The 21098-nt window shown below is 39.4% G+C and overlaps 1 protein-coding gene across 1 annotated transcript in view; it reads right to left on the bottom strand.

The window, feature by feature from the left end:
• SULF2 (sulfatase 2) overlaps nucleotides 1-17071 on the bottom strand; it is a 58395-nt gene extending 41324 nt beyond the window's left edge. Inside the window, exons 1-3 of the mRNA XM_053958844.1 lie at nucleotides 16927-17071; nucleotides 11020-11266; nucleotides 5289-5528 (exon numbers count right to left, since the gene is read on the bottom strand). Coding sequence (XP_053814819.1) covers nucleotides 5289-5528; nucleotides 11020-11194 — 415 coding nt within the window. The 5' untranslated portion in view covers nucleotides 11195-11266; nucleotides 16927-17071. The remainder of the gene's footprint in view (nucleotides 1-5288; nucleotides 5529-11019; nucleotides 11267-16926) is intronic.
• Nucleotides 17072-21098: the final 4027 nt, after the last annotated feature.

The following is a 21098-nucleotide window of genomic DNA, read 5'->3' as shown; positions in this document are numbered from 1 at the left end:
GTCAACAAAATGGTCCCAAGTCAGCACCTTTTGTGACAACTGAAAATATGACACTACGGTAAGGATAAGAAGATGTGGCGTTAGTATAATTACCTTAGTAACTGCAAGAAATCTAACGGCTTGCATAAAACATACAGTGAGTCTTCTGCATCTTAAGGGTACTTTCAAGGAGGGGCTCAAGACTACATTTTGTTATCAATCCCTTTAATTCCTTCATTGAGGTACTTCACCAGGTAGGTTAAGGGCAGAAATACAGGTGTGTATACCCACACCCATTTTAGTCTATTGCACACTGATGGCCAATTTTTCTCTACCTTACAGCACACTGACAGCATAGTGTGCTATCATATGCTCCATCCCCCATTATCACAGGGACATACATAGAGTAGTTCTAAAGGCAAGAGCCTTTACACACACAGCTCTTCTCTGTAACTGGAATAAAAAATACCAATTAATCAATGAAACATAATGGTTGTAAAAACCATGTACCAATGACTTGTAACCACTGCAGTTAGAAGAATCTATAGGTTGTTATGCCAGGGAACTAGTCTGATATCTAGCAGGACAAAGGCAAAGCACAGTAATCTTTGTGACACCTTTGCTGTTCTTCCTGAATTTGCATTGCACATTCCTCAGTTGTAGCCAAGGATCAGTGCCAAGATCTATTTACAGAATCAGGGGAATTGGCTGGAGGGGAGCAGATGAAGCCAAATCAAACAAAAATACCCAAACCAAATACCTTGAAATGGTCAACAAGACCAAAAAATGCTGATAGGGGGCCAAGTCTTGCTTGTCCTTCTCAGATAAGCAAATTCCCAATGGAACTGGGACCAAAGTCCCCTTTCACTAATACTTATGACAGCTTACCAAAGTTTAAACACAACTAGAACTGTAAGGCATAAGTATCTTTCTGACTATCCCTCTCAGGCACCTTTTGAAAGTTAAAAGGAAAAAAAATGTAGAACTTCTTGTTAAAGTTATGGAGACTTCTCCACAGGAGGAAAGAAAACAGTTCTCAATTGTTCTCAATTTCATCACAAATAGCAGCCGCCCAGGGAACCCTGCCATCCTGAAGTCCTTCCCATTTCCACAAGTCTTCCCACAGCTTGTCAATGGGCCATGTCGATTTACGGGGTATTGTTTTAAAGATGAGCTGTTCAAAGGCAAAAGTTCTCATCATCTATTTCTAAAATAATTTTCAACCCTGGGAACAGAAATCTTCTTCTACTCCTGGAAGCACAGGACTACTCTTCTCTCTTTCTCTGTTCAAACTTCTCATGGGATGACAGCTATTTCAACATCTGCTTATCTTAGCATGGGGACCTTTGCTCGATATCAATTTGAACACTTTCATCTCTTTCATGCATTATAGGAAAAAAGAGTCTTTTCTCCATAGCTTACAAGAGGATTTCAGCCTCATTCCCTCCCATCTGGGACTTAACTTCTTCCTCACTGACCTCGATGTCTTCATGTTGTTCCTTTACATGCTTCCATCTTGTTCTTTTCTCTTATATGAGGGAGGATTGAAGCACTGAAAGGGTTAACATCACACCTGGGGCCTACCTGACCCGCCAGTAATTACTGGCGGGGGCTGCGGCTGGGCTGTGTCAGGATCAGCCTCGTGGTTGGTTTTTTGTTTTCTTTGTGTTCAATTCCAGCCGCAGGGCCACTCCGCGCGGGCTGCAGGGGTCTCTGGTCTCAGCCGCGCTGGGGGGAGGAGACCTGGCGGCAAGATCTTCACAGCCGCGGCCAGCGCCGCTCCGGCCAGGGCTCCGCAGCCTCCCCCGCCTTCCCGCCCGGCAGCTGCTGGGGCCCGGCCCGGCCAGACCGGAGCCGATGGGGGAGCCGGCCGGACGGCCCGGGGAGGGGGGAAGGGGCCCGGCCCGCGGCAGGACCGCCCGGACCGGCCTGGCTGAGACGGGGGGCCGGGGCCCGCCACCTCCTCACCGACCGAGAGTTCCCGGTTTTTTTCGTCTTTAAGTCTTTAACATGTGTATTTCACAGAGGCGTGTCCAGCTTCGCAGTGGTTCAACAGACTCAGTTACACAGAAAGCTTTGCATCACTTCCCCAAATTTTCCTCCCATTCCAAACCACAACACTGATACTCAAACTAACTAATGGATGACAGTGCCTGCTAAGACAGTATTTCTATATAGAGAGCAGATCTATGGAAACTAACTTACCTTCTAGACAAAAATTCAGAAACCTGATATCCAGTTTTGTAAGTCTCTGAGATGTCCTGGAGGTATCACAACACTTCAGTTCCTAGTTGAGCAAATCATTTCTAAAAATTAAGTCTGACTTATACATCACTTGGTTATTATTTTTAACAATGGCCTGCAGTCCTCCTTCAACTGCAAAAGCTATCTGTTCTGCAAACAGGATGTTATTCTGATTTGGATAATCTGTTTTCTTTATATGCAGATAATATGACAGAGAAGTGGAATATGGCATAGTGGCTAGGGCACTGGAGGGTAGATCTTTATTCCAATTAAGTATTTTATAATGGCAGAGATGGACCTCCCACAACCACTCTTCTCCAGGTTCAAAATACACGATTGGTGAGAAAGGACATTTTATTAAGTCTTTGTATAATTCAAGTATGGGCCGAGCAGCACAAAGAGATATTGACACATTACCATACAAGCAGCAGCTTCTCACTTTGTTAATATGTTCATTTAACTGACTAGGGTTAACTGTGCTATAGGGTACTGCTCAACAGGAACAAGGAGGGGACGTTAGTCAAAATGTGTACTGCATTTGCTGCATACTGAGCCACATTCAGCCCTAACATAAATTAAGGGAACTCTCTCAGAAGAATCACTGAAGCAAAAGTGTCCTTCTGCCAGGCTGCAATTGACCCACCATCCCTAGTTCTTTTGAATTTCTTAAGATAAACATGTCTTTTTATTTCCTGATTGCAGAGAAGGGTGACAAAACACTCTACAATCAGTCATCAATTTAAGACTTCATAATTTAGCCAGCTGGACAAACAGAAAAGAGAAGCTTTCCTCATTAAGTACCATCAAAAGAAACTTCAAATATGTATTCCAATATAACATCTTGGTATTTGTTGCTGCAGGACCAAAACATGCAACAATGCATTGTGCATTCTAAAACCCATCTCACAGAAAGATGCATATGTTCATAGAAAACAGATCCTTATAAATGTTTACACAGGAATGCTTGGCAGAGAACTGCCTTTGAAATGTTTGTCACAGGATCTGTTTCCTTTCCATTCTAATCATGTCTTGCTCTATGCTGAAGTACCAGCATCCACTATTTTAAGTTAGTCATGATTCAGATGTAGCTTTCAGTGACTTTTCTAAAGATTAATTCATCAGTTGCATTGGTTTACTTACATAAACTGTCCTTCTTGCCCAATTTCCCACATTATGCTATAGGAGAATATATTGAGATTGGGAACTCGAGTTGTGGGAAAGTGTAGTGGCTACATAACAAGAACACATGCTGCTGTTCAGGATACTGGCAGTTTTTAATTTGTGAGGCCAGTTAATCCAGAACATAAAATACTTGTAACGCAAATTGCCTCAATGGCTTCCCTTGTAAAAAGAAAACCCACCCTCTGTATTCCCGTGATATTTAATTGATTAACAAAGTGACAGCAAGCCTGTGCATGACAGTCAAAATCCTGTATGTTAATGGCCAAAGACTGAATTTCCCTCGAGCTTGGCCTCTCTATTCTTCCAAGTATAGCACCTAACAAAGTTGGTCAAGTTTTTTAAAGAGCCAAAGTTAAAAAAACTGACAATCAAGGCTGCTGACATCCTTCACTGTGGATAACTGCAGACAACTGGAGAACCGAAATGAATGCCAGCCTCCAATTATGGCAATTTCCATTTAAATTTGTATAACAACACGTTACATTTAACTACATGAACGAGGATCTCATTTTCACCTTATGATCACTTTGTACTTGTAAAGACCCTATTTCTATGAGTATCAGTAAATTTAGTTTCCAAATTAAGAGAGCTAGACTGAAAACATAATATAGGTTCACTAAGATCTTGGGCCTAAATTTAAACATTAGGTTAATGTAAAACATGTAAGACATATGAACACCAGGACACTTGCAATAGCTATACAAGTTAGTAAAAATTGCATGACCTTGAAATACAGCCACTAAATACAAAAAGTATTACAACAGACAAAGCTCAGTAAACACAAACCAAATAATCTGTGAAGAATAAAACATTAACCTTGGTTTGGTACGCATATGCTCATCGGTATTGGTGCCAGGAACGATAAATGGAGGGAAACAGCAAGCAATTAATAAGGTATGTGCACTTCCCCTAGTTTATCTCCTTCCAGATTAATTCAGGTCTTCATTTTAGAAAAACAAAACAAGGAAATCACTTATTTAAGACCAAGGCTTTTAAGTAATAACAAACAAAACTCAAGTGAATAGTTAGAGAGAAAATAATGATCTTGTTACAATTACTGTTCAAATCTTATACTACTTTCTAGGAACATGGAGTAACTATGAATTCAAGGGAAGAAATGCATACTATTAATAACAAATATAATACAATACTGCAGTACATATACACTATAAATAACACAAAAAGAACCAGGTTTATGACCATTTCTCATCATGACAAAAGGCATTAGTAAGAAATGTAACAAAAACACTGTCACAGGCAAGGACCTAAATCTGATATTGGGGGGAAGCAAGATGGAATTAAGTGTGAAACATATGCTACATGTTTTCTGAAATCCTTTCTACATGATATTTGTTCCCGAGAAGCACGCATGCTTCTCAGGAGTACATTTCATCTTGCCAATTATTCCTAAACACCTTTCTGGGAATTGATTGTCTAGAGAAATCATACCAGCTGACTGCCCCAAAGCACAAAAGGAGCAGTCCCATCTCTCTCATTCTTAATTTGCTTCATATATCAGTTTTATGAAAAAAGTCAAAACACTGATTCTTTTTCATAGCACCTTTCTTGGTTGTTCTGCACACTTCAGGTAATTGTAGGCCATATTCTAGGTTTGCTAGGTCTTCAGCTCAAGCATACGCAGTATTTTATTCCACCTTCTGAAAAACAAAAGTCTTGGGATTTTTGTTGGCTGTTTGTTTGTAAACAAAAAAATTCCTTAAGTAAAAATACAAGGAAGCTAAACCAACACCAAAACTTAAGCTCTGGCATTATGCACTGCTGCAGTCAAGAAGAAATTAGAATTAAAATATATACATTAGCCTCTGTACTAAGTCTAAGGTAAGACTAAAGAAGCTTTCAGATGGACCCATCCTTGATCTTACCTGTCCTATACCCTGTATTGTTGAGGTACACTGCAAAGGTGCGTATTTCATGCTGAGCCTGCCAGGATGGAGAAGAACAGTTCTCATTGTTAGTGTAAGTGTTGTGGTTGTGGACGTACTTCCCTGTCAGGATAGAGGAGCGAGATGGGCAGCACATGGGTGTTGTCACAAAGGCATTGATGAAATGAGCACCTCCGTGTTCCATGATACGTCTTGTTTTATTCATCACTTGCATAGAACCTGAAAGAGGGAAAACATTTCAGAAATATTTTCTTGTTTCAGTCACAAGAGCTCAGATGTCACATTAGAGACCAGAAGGAAGCACAAGTAGTAAGGATACTGTTACCTCTGAGTAAACCCAAATCCAGAGAGATTACTGATCCTGCCTCAGTGATGCTCTCCCATCGTTTCAGTAAGGACTAAATACTGGAGTCCTAAGTAAAGATTTGACTCAAGCATGTTGACATAGATCATAATGCTTCTTTCATTTCTCTCTCTCTAGAGAGATTTACAACCGTAACTATCTGCAGCATCTCTATATCCTTTCTGGAGCTGCTAGTACTGTTCCAGCAGCTGAGGATGAAAAGCACTTCATGCAGCAACCCTGACCAAAGCATACATACTCCATAAGTGTTATTTAATCTTTGGTTTCACAAGAAACCTGATATGCTACCTTTTGTGCCAGCCTCATGGAAAAGGCTGAGGGTTGTAATCACAGAATCATTTCATTTGGAAGACTATTTAGTCCAAACTACTGCTCAAGAAAGGTCTGCTGGAGTTGTATAGTTAAATCATTCTATTCCCTAATATGAGGTATTAGGAGGTATTGATTTCTCTAATTGTCACTGAACCAAAGACACCAAAAAGCTCTCATAATAATTTCCATAACAAGTTCACTGAGTTCTAGCTCTGTGCTTCATCCATTGTGCTAACAGTCTTACTATCTATGTTTTCTTAAGCTTGATTCTGCAGCATCAGTTTTTTAGATGACTACTTGGGGCAGGTAACACCATCTTTTATATAACCAAACAAATAAGCAAGGGACTTGGATAAATTGGGGTAACATAAATAAAAGTCTTTTTGACCACAATTACTGAATGCTACAGTGCTGCCAAATGTTTTTTCTGTTTATTTAAGACACGGTTTTGGTCCAAAACTGGATCTTTACCATAGACATCCACCTAGCTATATCTGGATCCATATCAGCACTCTTCCTAAACCCAGAAACACCAAGGATCAGAGAACTAAGAAATTTAGTTTCCCTCCTCTATCAGTGCCTAATAGTTAAAACTGAGCAAGTTAGGGAAAATTTTCATGATCTAAGAAGAATTTCAATTTTCTAAAGAATTTGTCATGGTATATATCAACAACATGACCTTGCAAAGGAGATAAAACCTGTTCATCACCAACCCTCCCTTTTTGCTATGAGCAGAGAAAGCCAATTGACAACATGGAGAGGAAGGTATGGGCTCATGCTAGAATAGGGTTGGGGTTAACTTGCCCAAGGCTGAGTTGGATTAACAGCTCAACTTTAATCAAAGCTGATGGTTGCATCCTACAACCATCTGGCACAAACTATGTTGTTTATGTCAGTAATGGATTTAGGTTTCTTCTAAGCTCTTTATGCAGGGATTTCATCATGACATTGCAACAGTAAGTTGGTTGATACAGAGCACATTGATATAACCAGGAGTCAAAACCTAGAGGGAAAACGGTCCTAAGCCACATACAAAATCTGACTCTCTGGCACCACAAAGGAAAGTTAATTGATATGGTAGGTCATTTCACCTAAGAACTGCCATGGCATTAGTCTGAGACCATTTTGTTGGAATGGGTATTAAAAAAAATTTAAAAAAAAAAATCTCTTTGTGCATTTCTCAGGTCAGAGCACATGTCACTTCACTTTGTGACAAGAACCAAGGCAGGTTTTTGCACTGCCCCCTTAGAACTTGCTAAACTTCACATATCAAAAAGGAGTTTCTGAAAAAAGCAAGATTTTACTTTTTTGTTTCTGTAATAGCTGTGGGTTAAGTGTTAGTGCTTAAAGGTACTAACAATACAGTTAACAAATATGATTATACATTATGTGAGCTTGAAAACTGTGGATGTTTCCTCTGTGTTGTCTTATGAGCTAGCCCAAGCATAAACAGGCAGTCTGAAAAAATGTTTTGCCATCCCGATATTGAAATAAAATTTAACAACCCCTTTAAATGACAGAGACATTTATGCATAAATAACAGTACATGTTAAGACTCCCCTTGTGGACAGTAAGCTTCCTTAATAAAAGAAGCTGTACTGCTGTAATGACAACGCCCTATATATCAACAGCCTTCAACACAAAAACATATGATCTAATCTGCTTCTCTAGCTTGAGAACTAATACAGAGTGACAGGGTAGTGCAAGGTAAAAATCCAGCATACTCTTCTGTATAATCTTAAATAGGCCAGCTCTAAATATTTTAAACAGCATTAAACCAGCCAACTAAAACTTATTGTCTTCAGTTTGCCTCCAATACACAGACATCCATTCTCCGGCAGATAACTTATGTGTTAATCAGCAATTGGGACCTCACCACATCACCTTCTGAGCTAGAAAACCTTCTGAGGTTTCACCAGTGGATATACGACAGGAAGTCATGCTTTCAAAGTGTCAATATTTAATTCAGAAAATGTTGCTACCCATCTAAAACCAATGATAATAAACAAAAATCTAGCAGTTGAAAGTGAAATTTCTATGCCATTTTAAGAAAATATTCATTGGACTACTATGAAAATATGGAAGTTCAATCAATTTGAAGTGTTGAAATTACTCAGTGAACAAAGCTAAGCAAACTTTATGTTGAAATATCACTTGAAATGTGTGCTTTCCATAACTTTGCTTTGCTTATCTTCGCAGTTCACCTCAGGGACAAAGCTGATATTTTGACTATAATATTAATGGAGAAAATATACAAATTATTTATGAAAAAATACTGACTTCCTATTAGTTGTGTTTTGTTGAAGGAGGGAATAATTTACGTTTTACAGAGCTCCAACTGTTGAAGAACTTGTATTAAATATCAAGTGATTTGTCTATTCTGAAGCACAACTTCAGAAGTGTTTTCCAATAAACTGAACCCCAGAATTTTAAGTAACTGTCTCCTAAAGACTTCTCTTTTCATTGTATTTGAAACTCATTAGACACCCTTTTCACATCTTCATTTCCCTTCATTTTCCTTCCCAAGACACCCTCACATTTAACAAAGCTCTAAAACCCCATCTCCACATATGATAACTAACAAAAAAATTGTCTTCCATGCTACTTTTGTAGCTTTTCAGAGGAAGGTCTCAAAGCATACAAATCACCTCTCACTCAGATTTCTTTAATGTGGTTGAAATAGCTGCAAAATAATCAGATCTTTCTCCAACTAGACTATGAAATGAGCTGGTTTGTTAAAGCCATAGCAGTATGGTAGGCAAACCTAACTCGACTGGAGATACTGAGTCCACCACACAGGGGACATCAGCATTATATCAACTTGGATGTACATGGCTCTAGTAGTGAAAAAAAGTCTTTGTTCCTAATTAATCCTTGTCACTATATTCCTCTTCTTTATACTATGCTTGTCAATACAAGTCTTTTGATTAGACAGTCTATCAAATATGTCTATGTCCGTAGTTCTTGGTGTTCTCATTTGTCTTCTCCCATTTGTATCCATTACAATCTACACTCATTCTCCTTTGATGTCCTTCAGAGATTCTGCATTTGATCTACCAGCCCTTCATTAGTATTCTCCTTCTTTCATTACAAGGCTGAAGTTTGGTTTCCAGTAAAACTCATGATTAACAGTAATGCAAATTAAAAAACAAAAACAAAACAAAACAATACAAAACAAAACAAAAAAAAAAAACAAAACAAAAAAAAAAATCAAAACAAAAAAAACCCCACAATATCCTGTCAGGAAAGGACAACGTTGTCTTTCTGGTAAGCTCCACCTGCTACTGGCACATTGCTAAATCTATCTTTAAATAAATAAAGGAAAGGCTGTTAAAGGCACTTGAGATTGCATTCTATTCCCTTTCACCTCCAAAGTAGCTACAAGAGAACAATGAAAGCTAAAACACTCATCAGTTACAGAATATTCTTAGAAACAGATGAAATCTTACCCACAGCTTTCTCTGCTATGCTTTCACAGGTTCCAATTTTTCCTTAGCTTTTATTTGTAATTCACATCTTGTTTTAATCTTGCTTAAATGCACTAACTACCATCACCACACTTTTGATTAACTTGGACAGCTCAACAGACAAGAATAAAAATTAATTCAAACAAATATTGCATCTCCCAAAGCCATTAGTGGCAAATGACGAATATCTAATCTCAGCTTCATCAAACGGATTTTCCTTAGTTAGATCCTAATGTGCGTGGACACATGCCCATTATCCTTGAAATTGGAAAGCATCAAGTTAGCAGAGAAGTGAAATATACTGCTCAAAGGACTTCAATTGCATCAGAAACACAAAGGCTAGCATAAAATAGATGATGATACATTTTTTAGGAACACCTTCCAAGCCCGCAAGAAAACGTACTTAGGATCTTTGGGATATACATTCTTGAGATTGCTTCATTTCTGATCCAAATAACCATTAAAAAAAGGTGACAATATTATCTGATCCTGATAATTTGAATGACATTTAATTTGATGAGATTACTTCCATAGCAGGCTTTCTTACCACCTTGAAGAATGTGACATCTATGATACTGCAGACATACAGTAATATTGATACAAAGGAAGCATCCGTACAAAGACTGCAACATTGCTGTGATCAACTTCTCAACAAGATGAGTAAGTGTATGAGAAGTACAAGTTGATTAATTTTATGTTCTATTTCTTCTGTGAGGTCTGTTTTCCAAGTTTTCCTATCCATACTAGAAATCAGATGCAAAAAAATTTGGCAAAACTCCCCCACCGGACGACACATACAAGAGGTCTCATTTTTCAGATGACTGAGGCTTCATACACATATGAGGGTATAATTCTAATGCAAAATTATTAATGTTAACTGGTTTATGTTAATCACTTCTCATAACTAAAGACATCATTTGGTAAATACAAGCTTGTTCAGGTAGCACAACAGAAGCCAAACTGTCAGTTAATTCATTATTCCAAATCATTAGGCAAAGCATGTCTTTAATCTTCATCTCCTTTCTTCAACAATTAACTTAGCGTTGATAACAGAGCAGATCTTTTCATTCTGTGTCATTTTGGTCAGTAATCAACTACACATCTAAATGGACAATTACAAGAATAGCATGACTGTGTTAGGTAACATTTAAGTAAATAAAATGAAAATTGTATATGTAATGAATGCCTGCAATTACACAAAAGAATTTGGATAATTACATGGTGCAATTATCAGTTATGAATTTAAACTTACTGTTTTGGCATGCAGCTTCCCAAGTTATACTTGCAATTGCCAGAAGCAAAGTTTAGGTGTTTAGATGAAGACAGACAGGCATGAACTGTGTATTTCCACAGGAACAGGAACTTTAACCTTTTGGGACTAACTTTTGCTGTCCCTGCATTGCAGGCAGATGGAAAGGATGTTCTGTATAAAGGCAGGTTTTAACCTTGTTCTTCTCATCATTTTTCACACTGAAAAATATTTCTTATTTTGAATGCAAGAATCTAGCTTCAAGAAAGAGCAATGTCATACTCATTGGCCAAAATTCTCTTTATACTGAGCTCTTACCAAGTTCTACATCCTGATCATCAGTAAGAACAAGGATGATGTTTGGGCGGATGTTTCTACGGTCTCTTTGAAATCTTCCCTTCAGACGTTGATTTAACAGGAAAGTTGAACTTCCATCCAACAGTGATAAAACAGTCATCATGAATAATCCAAGGACAATACTATGGTGTGCCATGTTGTGTTGATTTAATGTTCTCTCTGAACAAGGTAGCTTAACGGCTTCTATTTCTTTTTCTTTGCAGGTCTCCTATAAGGGAGAGGGAAACAAGTATTTATCTATATTTTCACCCCTCTCCACCCATCAAGGAACAGCCAGGTTCTCTCCAGAGAAGTAAAAAGCAATGTATTTTAAATAATCTTAACTCCTAAGAAAAAAAAACTAACCAAACTCCCAATGCACTTATTTTTCTAGTGACAGCTAGAAGCAGAAACTTGAAAAATAAAATCCATAAGCTGTTATTAACATAGGCAACGAAATTTCACTCAAAGCTCAGATCTGGCAGCAATCTTGAGGATTTAGCAGGGTTTCAAATTCTTTCGCTTTCATACGTATAAATAGCAATCATCTTCCTTAGTGATCTGTTTACAGATGACATTTTTGTTTACATCAAAAATGCATATGTTGAAGAGAAAAAAAACCCCATACCTATCATAATTTTTAAACAAGACTGTAGTAAAATTTACTGAGCTAACAACATATTTGCAAAGTCAGAGAACACTCAGACAGAAGATTTATTATATACTGATTTATCTTACAAATTCCATTAAAGAGCGAAGCTGCCCTGATCTTGGAACTATGTTATGATATTGTTTGAAGTCTACTACAGCTTTGATGTTAGTGCAAGATGCCTTTAGCATTTCTGTTGGCTTCCAAGATAATGCATTTTTTAAAAATACCATTATAAATAATGAACACATTTGAAGGCCCATTACTGCTAATGTTCGGGAATGGATGTACCAAAGTGACTTGCACTACCTGTGACTTGATTGCAAAACAGAGCACATCTAACTTGTACTACTCCTATTAATGAGGCAGTGAAAAATTCTTAGCAATTCCTACAAGGAGATTACAAGAAAGGAATTAGCATGCTGAAAAATCTTTGAAATCGCAGCTTTGCTCAGTCATCTTCTGAAATAGAAGGGATCTTCTCTTGCTTTCAGAAGTCAAAATAACAACATGAAAATGTACTGAAAATATCAAGTACTAATTATTTCATCAGATCCAGCAATCAATGAGTCAGTTTATTATGAATTCCCTACTTGCTCCCTGTCTTTTTCTGGATTGGTGCCAATGATCTTTTGTACAAGAAGGAAAAATCAATTAAAAATGACGCAAGAGAGATTCTCTGATTTTTCTAAAGCCCAAAATTGTCAGAGTAGAAAGAACACAGCACAATGTGTTTTACCCTAAGAAACATGTTGGCTATTTCCCTACAGAAAACAATTTTTACTCCAGCAGATTCTTTCATAGCCACATTATTACTTCCTATCTGTCAGCAATTGCTCTTTGAGATAAACTTTCTTAATCAAAGTTTTTACGCAACAGCAAAACCACTGGTCTGAAAAATTATAATCAGTTTCTATGCTCACATAAGAAATGTATATTGGATTTTCACATAAGTCAACAGATACATTGCTATACTAATATGGTATATTTATTAAGGGTACTTTCCAAATTTGTACACTGATAGGGTTTTGAGGAAATGAAAAAACCTCCTTCCTTACTAGTCTGTCCAGTGAGTTTCACAGTTAGGTGAAGTTACCTTTTTTTCCTATAAACTAAAAATTTATTTCGATATCCCAGCACTTGTTCCAATGGGCAGGAGAAGAGCTTTCAAATTTTACAGATGCAGCTTCAGTATCTGCTGCTGCTAAGAAATATGCCAGGCTATAGCAAAAGAAACACTGGTAAGTCCAATCAATTTTCATTCCTTGTACTAAGAATTCCATCTGCAGCAGTGTAACTGGGAAGAATCATGTCAGAGTCAATGTGTTGCTACTGTCTGGAGTAGACAAAAGCAGCTTGCGAAAGAAACCTGTATCTGTTTCAACAGGGGAGGATAGAAAGAAAGTTTGCTTAGCAGGCACATATTCTCAGACACAAGCTTTTTGAGGGAGAAGATAGAGAAATGCCTTCTGCTCTTCAGAAAGTACTACAGATGTAATTTTGTTTAAAAAAATAAATTGACGCTATAGATGTTTTCATTACATAAAAACATGTTTCTGAAGGTCTGGAAGTTCAAGTGGGTTTTCTTCAGTCTATACTAGCCAACAGCTTCTCAAAATAAAAGCATTTGCTAACTTTTCTTGCAGCATTTGGAAGGGTGTCCATTCTTGCTATATCTGGTCAGAATTACCTTCACTACACTGTTGTGCATTTAACAGTCTTTCTTACATTTTTCTCATCTTTAAAACAAATACATGGAAGTAACTTCACGACCTCATTGCCTCTCTCCCCTTAGCCAGTCATTTCCTCACACTTTGTCCCCAGCTCAGAGAGCTGCTTAGCTATCTATGAAATACTTAAGACATTTGGGGACACTCATAAACTGCTCTTCCACAGCTATTTTATGCACACTTGTATATTTGTGGTTAAAAGAATTAGTGATCTCTGAAAAGATACTGCGAGTGGAAGAGAGAATTTCATGTCAGGTACAACAGGCATCTTCCACCAAACCTGTTATCTCACTCCCCCACAATGAATATTTTTCACTATTGTGATGTGTTATGTTCCCATTGTTATCAGGGTAAGCACTCCCGGGAATCAACTCAAAGTATGTAATTATGTGCAAAAGTCATACCAATAAGTAAGTAAGAAAATCAAAGCAATTTTAGAAAATAACCTATTTCTTAAAAGTATGGTTTCACAAGACATACATGCCTAACAGCATATATGCAGTACAATCCAAAAGCTAGCTTTCACCAGTTATCAGAATAGCAACACATTAGCAACACAATAGCAAGAGTGTCCCTCATGGATTGCCAGTGGCCAAATACAGATTGGTTTTTTTAACCCCTAGTCTTCGGTGAACTTCCAGGAAGAAACACGACGAAGTTTCTATTAACAGTTCTTTTCCCATTTCTGTCAACAAGGTTAATCTGCAACTTACAGATAAAGCCAGAACAGTTCCACAGCAGTGCCCCAATCTTTTAATATAGCACCCTCTCCAAAATGCAATTTTGCTCTGAGTGGTACAGATGGTCCACTGCTCTCTGAGCCTCTGCAGGCCATCCTCCAGTATTAATCTGTAGTGGTTCTCGTGAGAATTAGGCATGCCTCTTACTTTCTTCCAGATTACACATATGAACTTGAAAAATCTAGTCACTCATATTTTATATTTAGGAAAGTGCTATCAGAAATTTATGAAATCTTCTTCAAATGAGGCATCTAGCTAAGCTTTCTTAAGGCTATCAAACTTCTTACAAGGCCACTTTTGAGGAAGTCTGGTCCTCTTACTTTCTCCTTTGTGGCAACACAAAATGTTACACTAACTCACATTATAAATGTTGAAGAGATAAAGCTGGACATCCACACTCCATTTATAAAAGAAGTCAGCAAAGGGCTGTTTCCAGGTAGCATTTACACCAAGGAAAGACTTCTTTATAACACTGCCCTCAGTAATTAATGTCAGTTCTACAGCAGCAGAACGCACAGAGATGACTGATGTCAGTTCTACCCCAGATGGTATTTTTAACATGCTATTGATTAGTATTGCTTGGCACAGATGTAAGAGGCCCCATGTGTGCAAAATTAGTAACAGCTTGCATAGACTGGTGCTCCCAACCTCACTAATGCAAGTCTCAGCACAACTGTCCCCCACATAAGCTCTGTGCAACTTTACTGAACTCAGGTAATTCAGTTATTACAACATAACCAAGAATAACATATGACTCTTCCTGTAACTCTGTTTCAAATATATAAGTATGCTTCAAGTCTACTTCTAGAAATTACTGCTTCTAGTAACGTTTGCATTACTGGTTTTGGATTTTATTTGTTTTAGCTTGTCTTCCTTTTATCCACAAAAAAGTATACTACAAAACACTAAATACAGAATTGGTATGACAAGTTCAACTTGCCCAGCAGCCACCACAGAACAGGGTAACTGCATGTGAGCCACACAGTGGAACTGCACATTAAAGGGAAAACTGGCTAGAGAGAAGCAACACACACCTGCTCTCAATGACTGGAGCCAATACCAGGTGGATTATTTAAGCAAACCTAGGTGTGTCATTCATCCAGCGTTTAAATTCCTTGAAATACATGGTGCTGGAGACATTCCCTAGCAACCAACCCAATCAAATCTACTCTGCCAGTTAAATGGATTCAGCTGTGCTGCTGTTCTTCTAACTGGAGTCACTCCTTTGCATTGAGCTTTGGTTATGCTAGGTCTTTTCTCAGTAAAGCTGTCAGCCATCACTTCAAACTATTATATTGTGTTTGCAGGAGATAAACACATTTTCATATGTGGATTGGGAAGAATCTTGTTTGCAATCTAACAAGATTCCCAGGAGAAGACAAGTATCAACATTACTGCTGTAATCTAACAACATGCTGCATTTGCTTACAGTTTTCTACTTTCTGATTTTCCCCCCCCCAGGCAGTCAAAAATTTATGAGAAAGTACAAAAATCAAATCCCCAGTGCTAAATGTGACTCTTGAAGATTACAGCTGTGCTGATTTGCAGTCACTGAATTACTATTCAGACAGATTCTTCTGACTTGCTTGCCTTATGCTGGTGAACACTAGACAAAAACAAAATATTTATCACAGAGAAGCTTGGTCAAATTACAAAATCTCATTCATCTTTTGTAACTTTATTTTAAATAAAACAAAATTGTAAATTAGTTATAAATATCCCTAGTACTTGGTATTTTAAGAAATGTTCTAAGCACCTCAACCTACTTTCTTTCTGTCCACTGCTTGAATATTACTGTTAGAGTTTCCCAATGACACCCAGAGAATTAATCAGTCCTCTGATAGATTAAATTGCTATTTGGATCCCCCAAATACAGAATAATAAACACATTTTTCTGCACCATATGCAACACCCAACAATATCTTGAAAAAAACCAAATAATTATTTTGCTATTTTACCTATTATCGTCACATATTTATATATCATAGATGCAGTCTTTGACTTTAATGATAACTATATTAACTTGTATTAAGTACAGTAAAAACCACAGACTTACACTTCTGAAAATACTGTAAAGGAATGAGCAAATTCTTCAAGACAGAAAAAGTAAGCAAAACCAGATACCATTACACAAACACATCCTACCAAATAAACACTTTTCTTGTAGCTGTATACAAGGGGAACAAAAAAAACCTCCCCATATTTATACAGCTGCAAACACAGAGAGGCGTTCAGATACACACACTGCCCGAATCGGTCCGGTAATGTGCCAAATGTGAAGCTAAGCGCTATGGTATCCAATTGTCTTTTGGGAACTGTTTTCCGCACAGCCCCGGCGCGGCTCGGCTCCCTCAGCCCGCACCCTCGGAACCCCCCTGCGGCCACCCGGGCTCTCTCCCATTCGCGAGGGGGCGGCACGACGCCCCCGGCCGGTCCGCAGCCCCCGGCGGCAGCCAGCGAACGCCGACTCGCCGGGCCGGGCCGGCAGGGCCGCAGCAGGGCGGGGGAGCTCCGCGGAGCTTCCAGCACGGCTGGCCGAGGCCGATGGGACCACAGCCTCCAGTCCCCGCCCGCCCCCTGGGCCCGCTCGCTCAGCTTCCAGCCCCACCCGGTCCCTATACAACTACCTTAGAGCCACCGCCCAGCTTCCCCGCGATAGCAGCCTGGCTCTCTGGCCAGCAGCCGCACAAGCGGCACCGCCGCCCCGCCATGCCTAGCTCGCGAGGCGGGGCGGGGGCTCCGGACCTCCCCTCTAGAAGTCCCCACTTACCCGCGGAGCCGGCGCTCAGCCGTGCCAGGCCAGGGCCGGTGCACCCACCGCCCGCCCGCGGAGCCCGGGGCCCGGCGGCGCGGGGAAGGGCATCCTCCGGCCGCGGTGCCGGGCAGCAGCCAAATCCCGTTTCCCGAAGAGGCGTTTAGAGGAAGCGCTCGGGCGGGTGCTGCCCCCGCCTCTTCTTCCTCCTCTCCCTTCTTCTCCTCTTCCCGTTTAAAAAGTTCATTTACCTCGAGGATCCTCCTCCCGAGTTTGCGCAATGCCCAGCGGCGCGCAGGGAGGAAACCTGTCCCACCATCCCCGGGCTTGTTCAAAGTCCAGCGGCAGCACCGCGGCGAAGACGATGGCGTAGCCCCGCACTCCGGCGCGCACGGGAAAACCGGGAAGGTCCCAGAGCCAGCCCCTCTCCAAAGAGAAGGGGCGAACGCTGAGCTCCCGGCTGGTGCACGGAGCCTTTATAAGCAAAGGGAATAGTCCATGGCGGGCAGAAGAAGGGCAATTTAATTGTCCCTCATAGTCTGTGCTCTTCTTGTCCCCTATCGCCAGCGCTTGCCGAGCGCTGCCAGCCCCACGCAGCAACTACCCCCCACCCCCAGCGCTGTGGGGCGGAGGACAGAAGTGGCAGACTCCAAAGGGGCTGAAGGCCTGCGTCTGCCCTGGACCCTGCCCCGACACACCTGCGAGGGTGAGCCTAAAGACTTCTAAAAGGTCATGCTAACACATGACGCCGTTCCACTGGTGCAGTTGAAATTAAAGGGCCCAGTATTCATTAGTAATTAAGAAAAGCTTAACAAAGCTCTTCGAGGAAGGGACCGTGTTCACAGAAGGTGCTGTCTACACTCTTGCAACCAGTTACATTTTACTCCTGGATCTTGTTTGGCTATCTATCTAAATCGGTAACTTCACTGGACATTTTAAAGACCTCGTTAAAAAAGTATCTTCAAAAAAATACTTCTTTTAAAAGTACTTTTTAAAGTATCTTTCAAAGATACTAGCAGATTAACATGTTAAAAAAAAATCCAAACAACATAAGAATGAAACATTTTCTTCTGGCATTCCCATGCTGATAGTGTCAGTCATGCAGCACATTTCCTGACACTTCTTATTACATCTAATATTCTGTTCAATCTGTGATTTATTAGGACTTTTGGTTTAAAACAAGCATTGTCCCAATGACCTTATCTGGACTTTGCTGGAGAAGGCTAACAGTCTTGAACAATTTTTCTCTGTTGGCTGTGTTCTTGGCTGTGCATAGACAGATCCTAAATAAACTTCTTGGGGTGTTTAAATGTCTTGCTGTATGATACTGTACTGTGAAATGGCACACACTTCCTCCAAACACAAAGATGTCACTGCTAAGGTACCAAGTATGCTCCTGTATGGACAGGAATGAGCAATAGAGAAACACTGTATTTCAGTACTACAGCGTTCACACTAGGGGCTGCAACAGCACAACTGCATTGGAATAAATAAACCACTCCCTAACAGGGAGTTACGCTAATCACAGACCCACATGATGTGCATAAAACAGGACCTACATCTCACTAATAATGTGATAAAATTCTTTTACTGCTTTCTGAGATAACATTTGACATTTTGCTAGCAACTGTCAACAATGAAACAATTCACAGATAATTTTACAAAACACCTGTGAGCCAGGATATTCTGATTATGCACATTTTAGACATAAATTAGTGTCTAAAGGCAGCTGAGTCACCCAGAGTCAAACAGCCTTTCAGGCCAGGAACAGAACAAGGAAGCCAGCATCCCTCTGCCCTAACCACAGGCCAACAGTTTGCTACCTGCAACCTTTATAAACTACCTCTAAAGGGACTGCAAGCAATAACAACAAACCCAAAGAAAATACTAAGTTTGCTATACAGTGGTTCACATTGAAGAAGAAAATTTACTATCTCCCTGTATTTCTAGAGGACTGTAAATGGGATTTTCCATTTTAAGAAACACATGACCTAATATAAAGCTACAATTTCATTAATATAAACTACAATCATCAAAAGATACTAAAACTAGTGTTAGTGACATTAGTATAGGAATCTAAATTTGATTTAATGACACTGGAAAATCTGTCACAATAGATCGCTCATTTCAACAAAAGAGTACATTCACCTCACAGGGAGTGCATGTAATTTCCATTAATGTTAATGGGAGTTATGCAAGTGCATTAGGAGGATAATGCAACCCCTGGTCTGAGACAACCCTACAAAGCGGAAGGTGCTTCCTCTTCAAGAGAATGGCATTTTCATCTCATGCATTTCAAAAGAACTTGTTCTGGCATGGTTATAAAACAGGATGGGTAACAACTGTTATGCATCCAAATGTAAAGTGGTTTAGTGATTTCAGCTAGTTTTCCTATTGCCAGAAACTCATGGGATACAGATGTATTTAAAATACTGTGGTTCATTTGAAGTCTAAGGCAATAACATCACGTGAAATTACTGGTAAAACAAGAAGGTCTGAAAACTGACTGAAGGATGAAGATTGTTAACTCAATGAACTATTGTTGGTCACATAGCCCATAAAAGGAAGAAGAACAGTAGCCTCCTTTTACCCCATTTATAAGTGATTCTTAAAATAGCTGCCTGTAAGTCAGTAATAATTTAGTAACTTATTTTAATAAAGAATTTTCATTTTTATAAATAATTCATATTTTTATTTTGTGCATCCTGATCTTATTTTCCCTTGTTGGCTTTCAACAGGTGGTACTACAGTGCTCAGGCTGCCTCTTGTTCCAACACCTGGATGTTTTATGGATATGGAGCAACAGGCCAATCATCAACTGCACACATTGTTTAATTGACAATTAGCTGCACTCTCAGCACAATTTGGTATGTGATGCAAAATGTGAAAGACTAAATTTTTTACTAAAAATTCTCCTAGGGAAGACAACAGCCACTCCCTTATCTAAATAACATTTCCTAAGAAAACAGTAAAGCACGTAATGATAAAATACTCCATGTCTATCTAAAAACAACTATACTCTGATTTGTAAGTATTAAAGCAGAAAAACGTAACATCAACTGATAAAAAGGATGGCTAGAACAGCAGGCCTCAGCATGACAACCTGCAGTGTTTCCTGTGGTCCCCTGGGCATTCACCGTTAGCCAAGGGTCTCCTGGCGTGACCGCACCGGCTCCATTTATCTCCAGCAGCCCTGAACCGTCACGTCCATGTCCTGCCTCTGCACATTTCACGCACTGGCACAGGTATACAATCTATGTTATGCACTTTTTGCCACAGAAAGGTTTTGTTTGCAGGCTTTAGGTTCAAGTGAACTTGATGCACATACAGCAGAAGTACTTTTACTTACAAAGACCTATCCTGTAGGCACAAAGTCCAACGGGATGCACCCGGACTTTACCTCTATTAGGAAAGCTAAGTTTACTTACTCTGCTTTTCGTTGTCTTCTAACTACCACTGTTCAGCAGTTCTCCCCCTCTACCTCAAATACTTTAAATAGTAATATATATGTATCTGGATCTGACTGAATATTTATATATTCTAAGCTGGGCTTCAAATGGACAATAGCAAGAAATATTAAGAGAGAAAATTACACAACTGTCTACATTTCACACACAGAAAGTAATTTTCTTGTTCTCTTGCCTCAATAGCACAAGCAAGGCAAAGCTTATGGTGGGCTGTGATACCTGTTATTAGATCAACTGCTACAGATGGGAATGAACATACACAGCCTCAGGCATATCAAGCACTTCTTCAGATCTGAAACAGAAACAGCTATCTTCAAAGTTAAGCTGCTCTAAATTTAACTAATGTGTTAATCAAGCCATGTAGTAGAAAAGTAGAAAAGTAGTTCAGATCTCTGATACAGGAAAGCTTGCTAACAAAGAAAAAGGAGACAGATTGTTAAAATAAGGTAGTAACTCATCTGCTGAAAAACACAGACTTGTTACTGAGGCAGGAAAAATGAGAAGAGAGGCTAAGAAAATTACAATACACCTTTAAAACCTATGTCTAATACGTCCATAATTTTTACCTTTTATCAGAGTAATGAATTTTAATATTAAGGTTTATCTTTTGAAGGTGTTTTGTGGATTTCCCGTGAGGGTCAGGATTAATTCATCAGAGATAGTTACTTTATGAGAAATATTCACCTACCAGTCATTGGCATCTCTCTTATGGATCATCTGCAA

Source organism: Vidua chalybeata, chromosome 17 (assembly GCF_026979565.1).
Source record: "Vidua chalybeata isolate OUT-0048 chromosome 17, bVidCha1 merged haplotype, whole genome shotgun sequence".
Classification (NCBI taxonomy): domain Eukaryota; kingdom Metazoa; phylum Chordata; class Aves; order Passeriformes; family Viduidae; genus Vidua; species Vidua chalybeata.
This window is presented reverse-complemented; position numbering and strand designations above follow the sequence as displayed.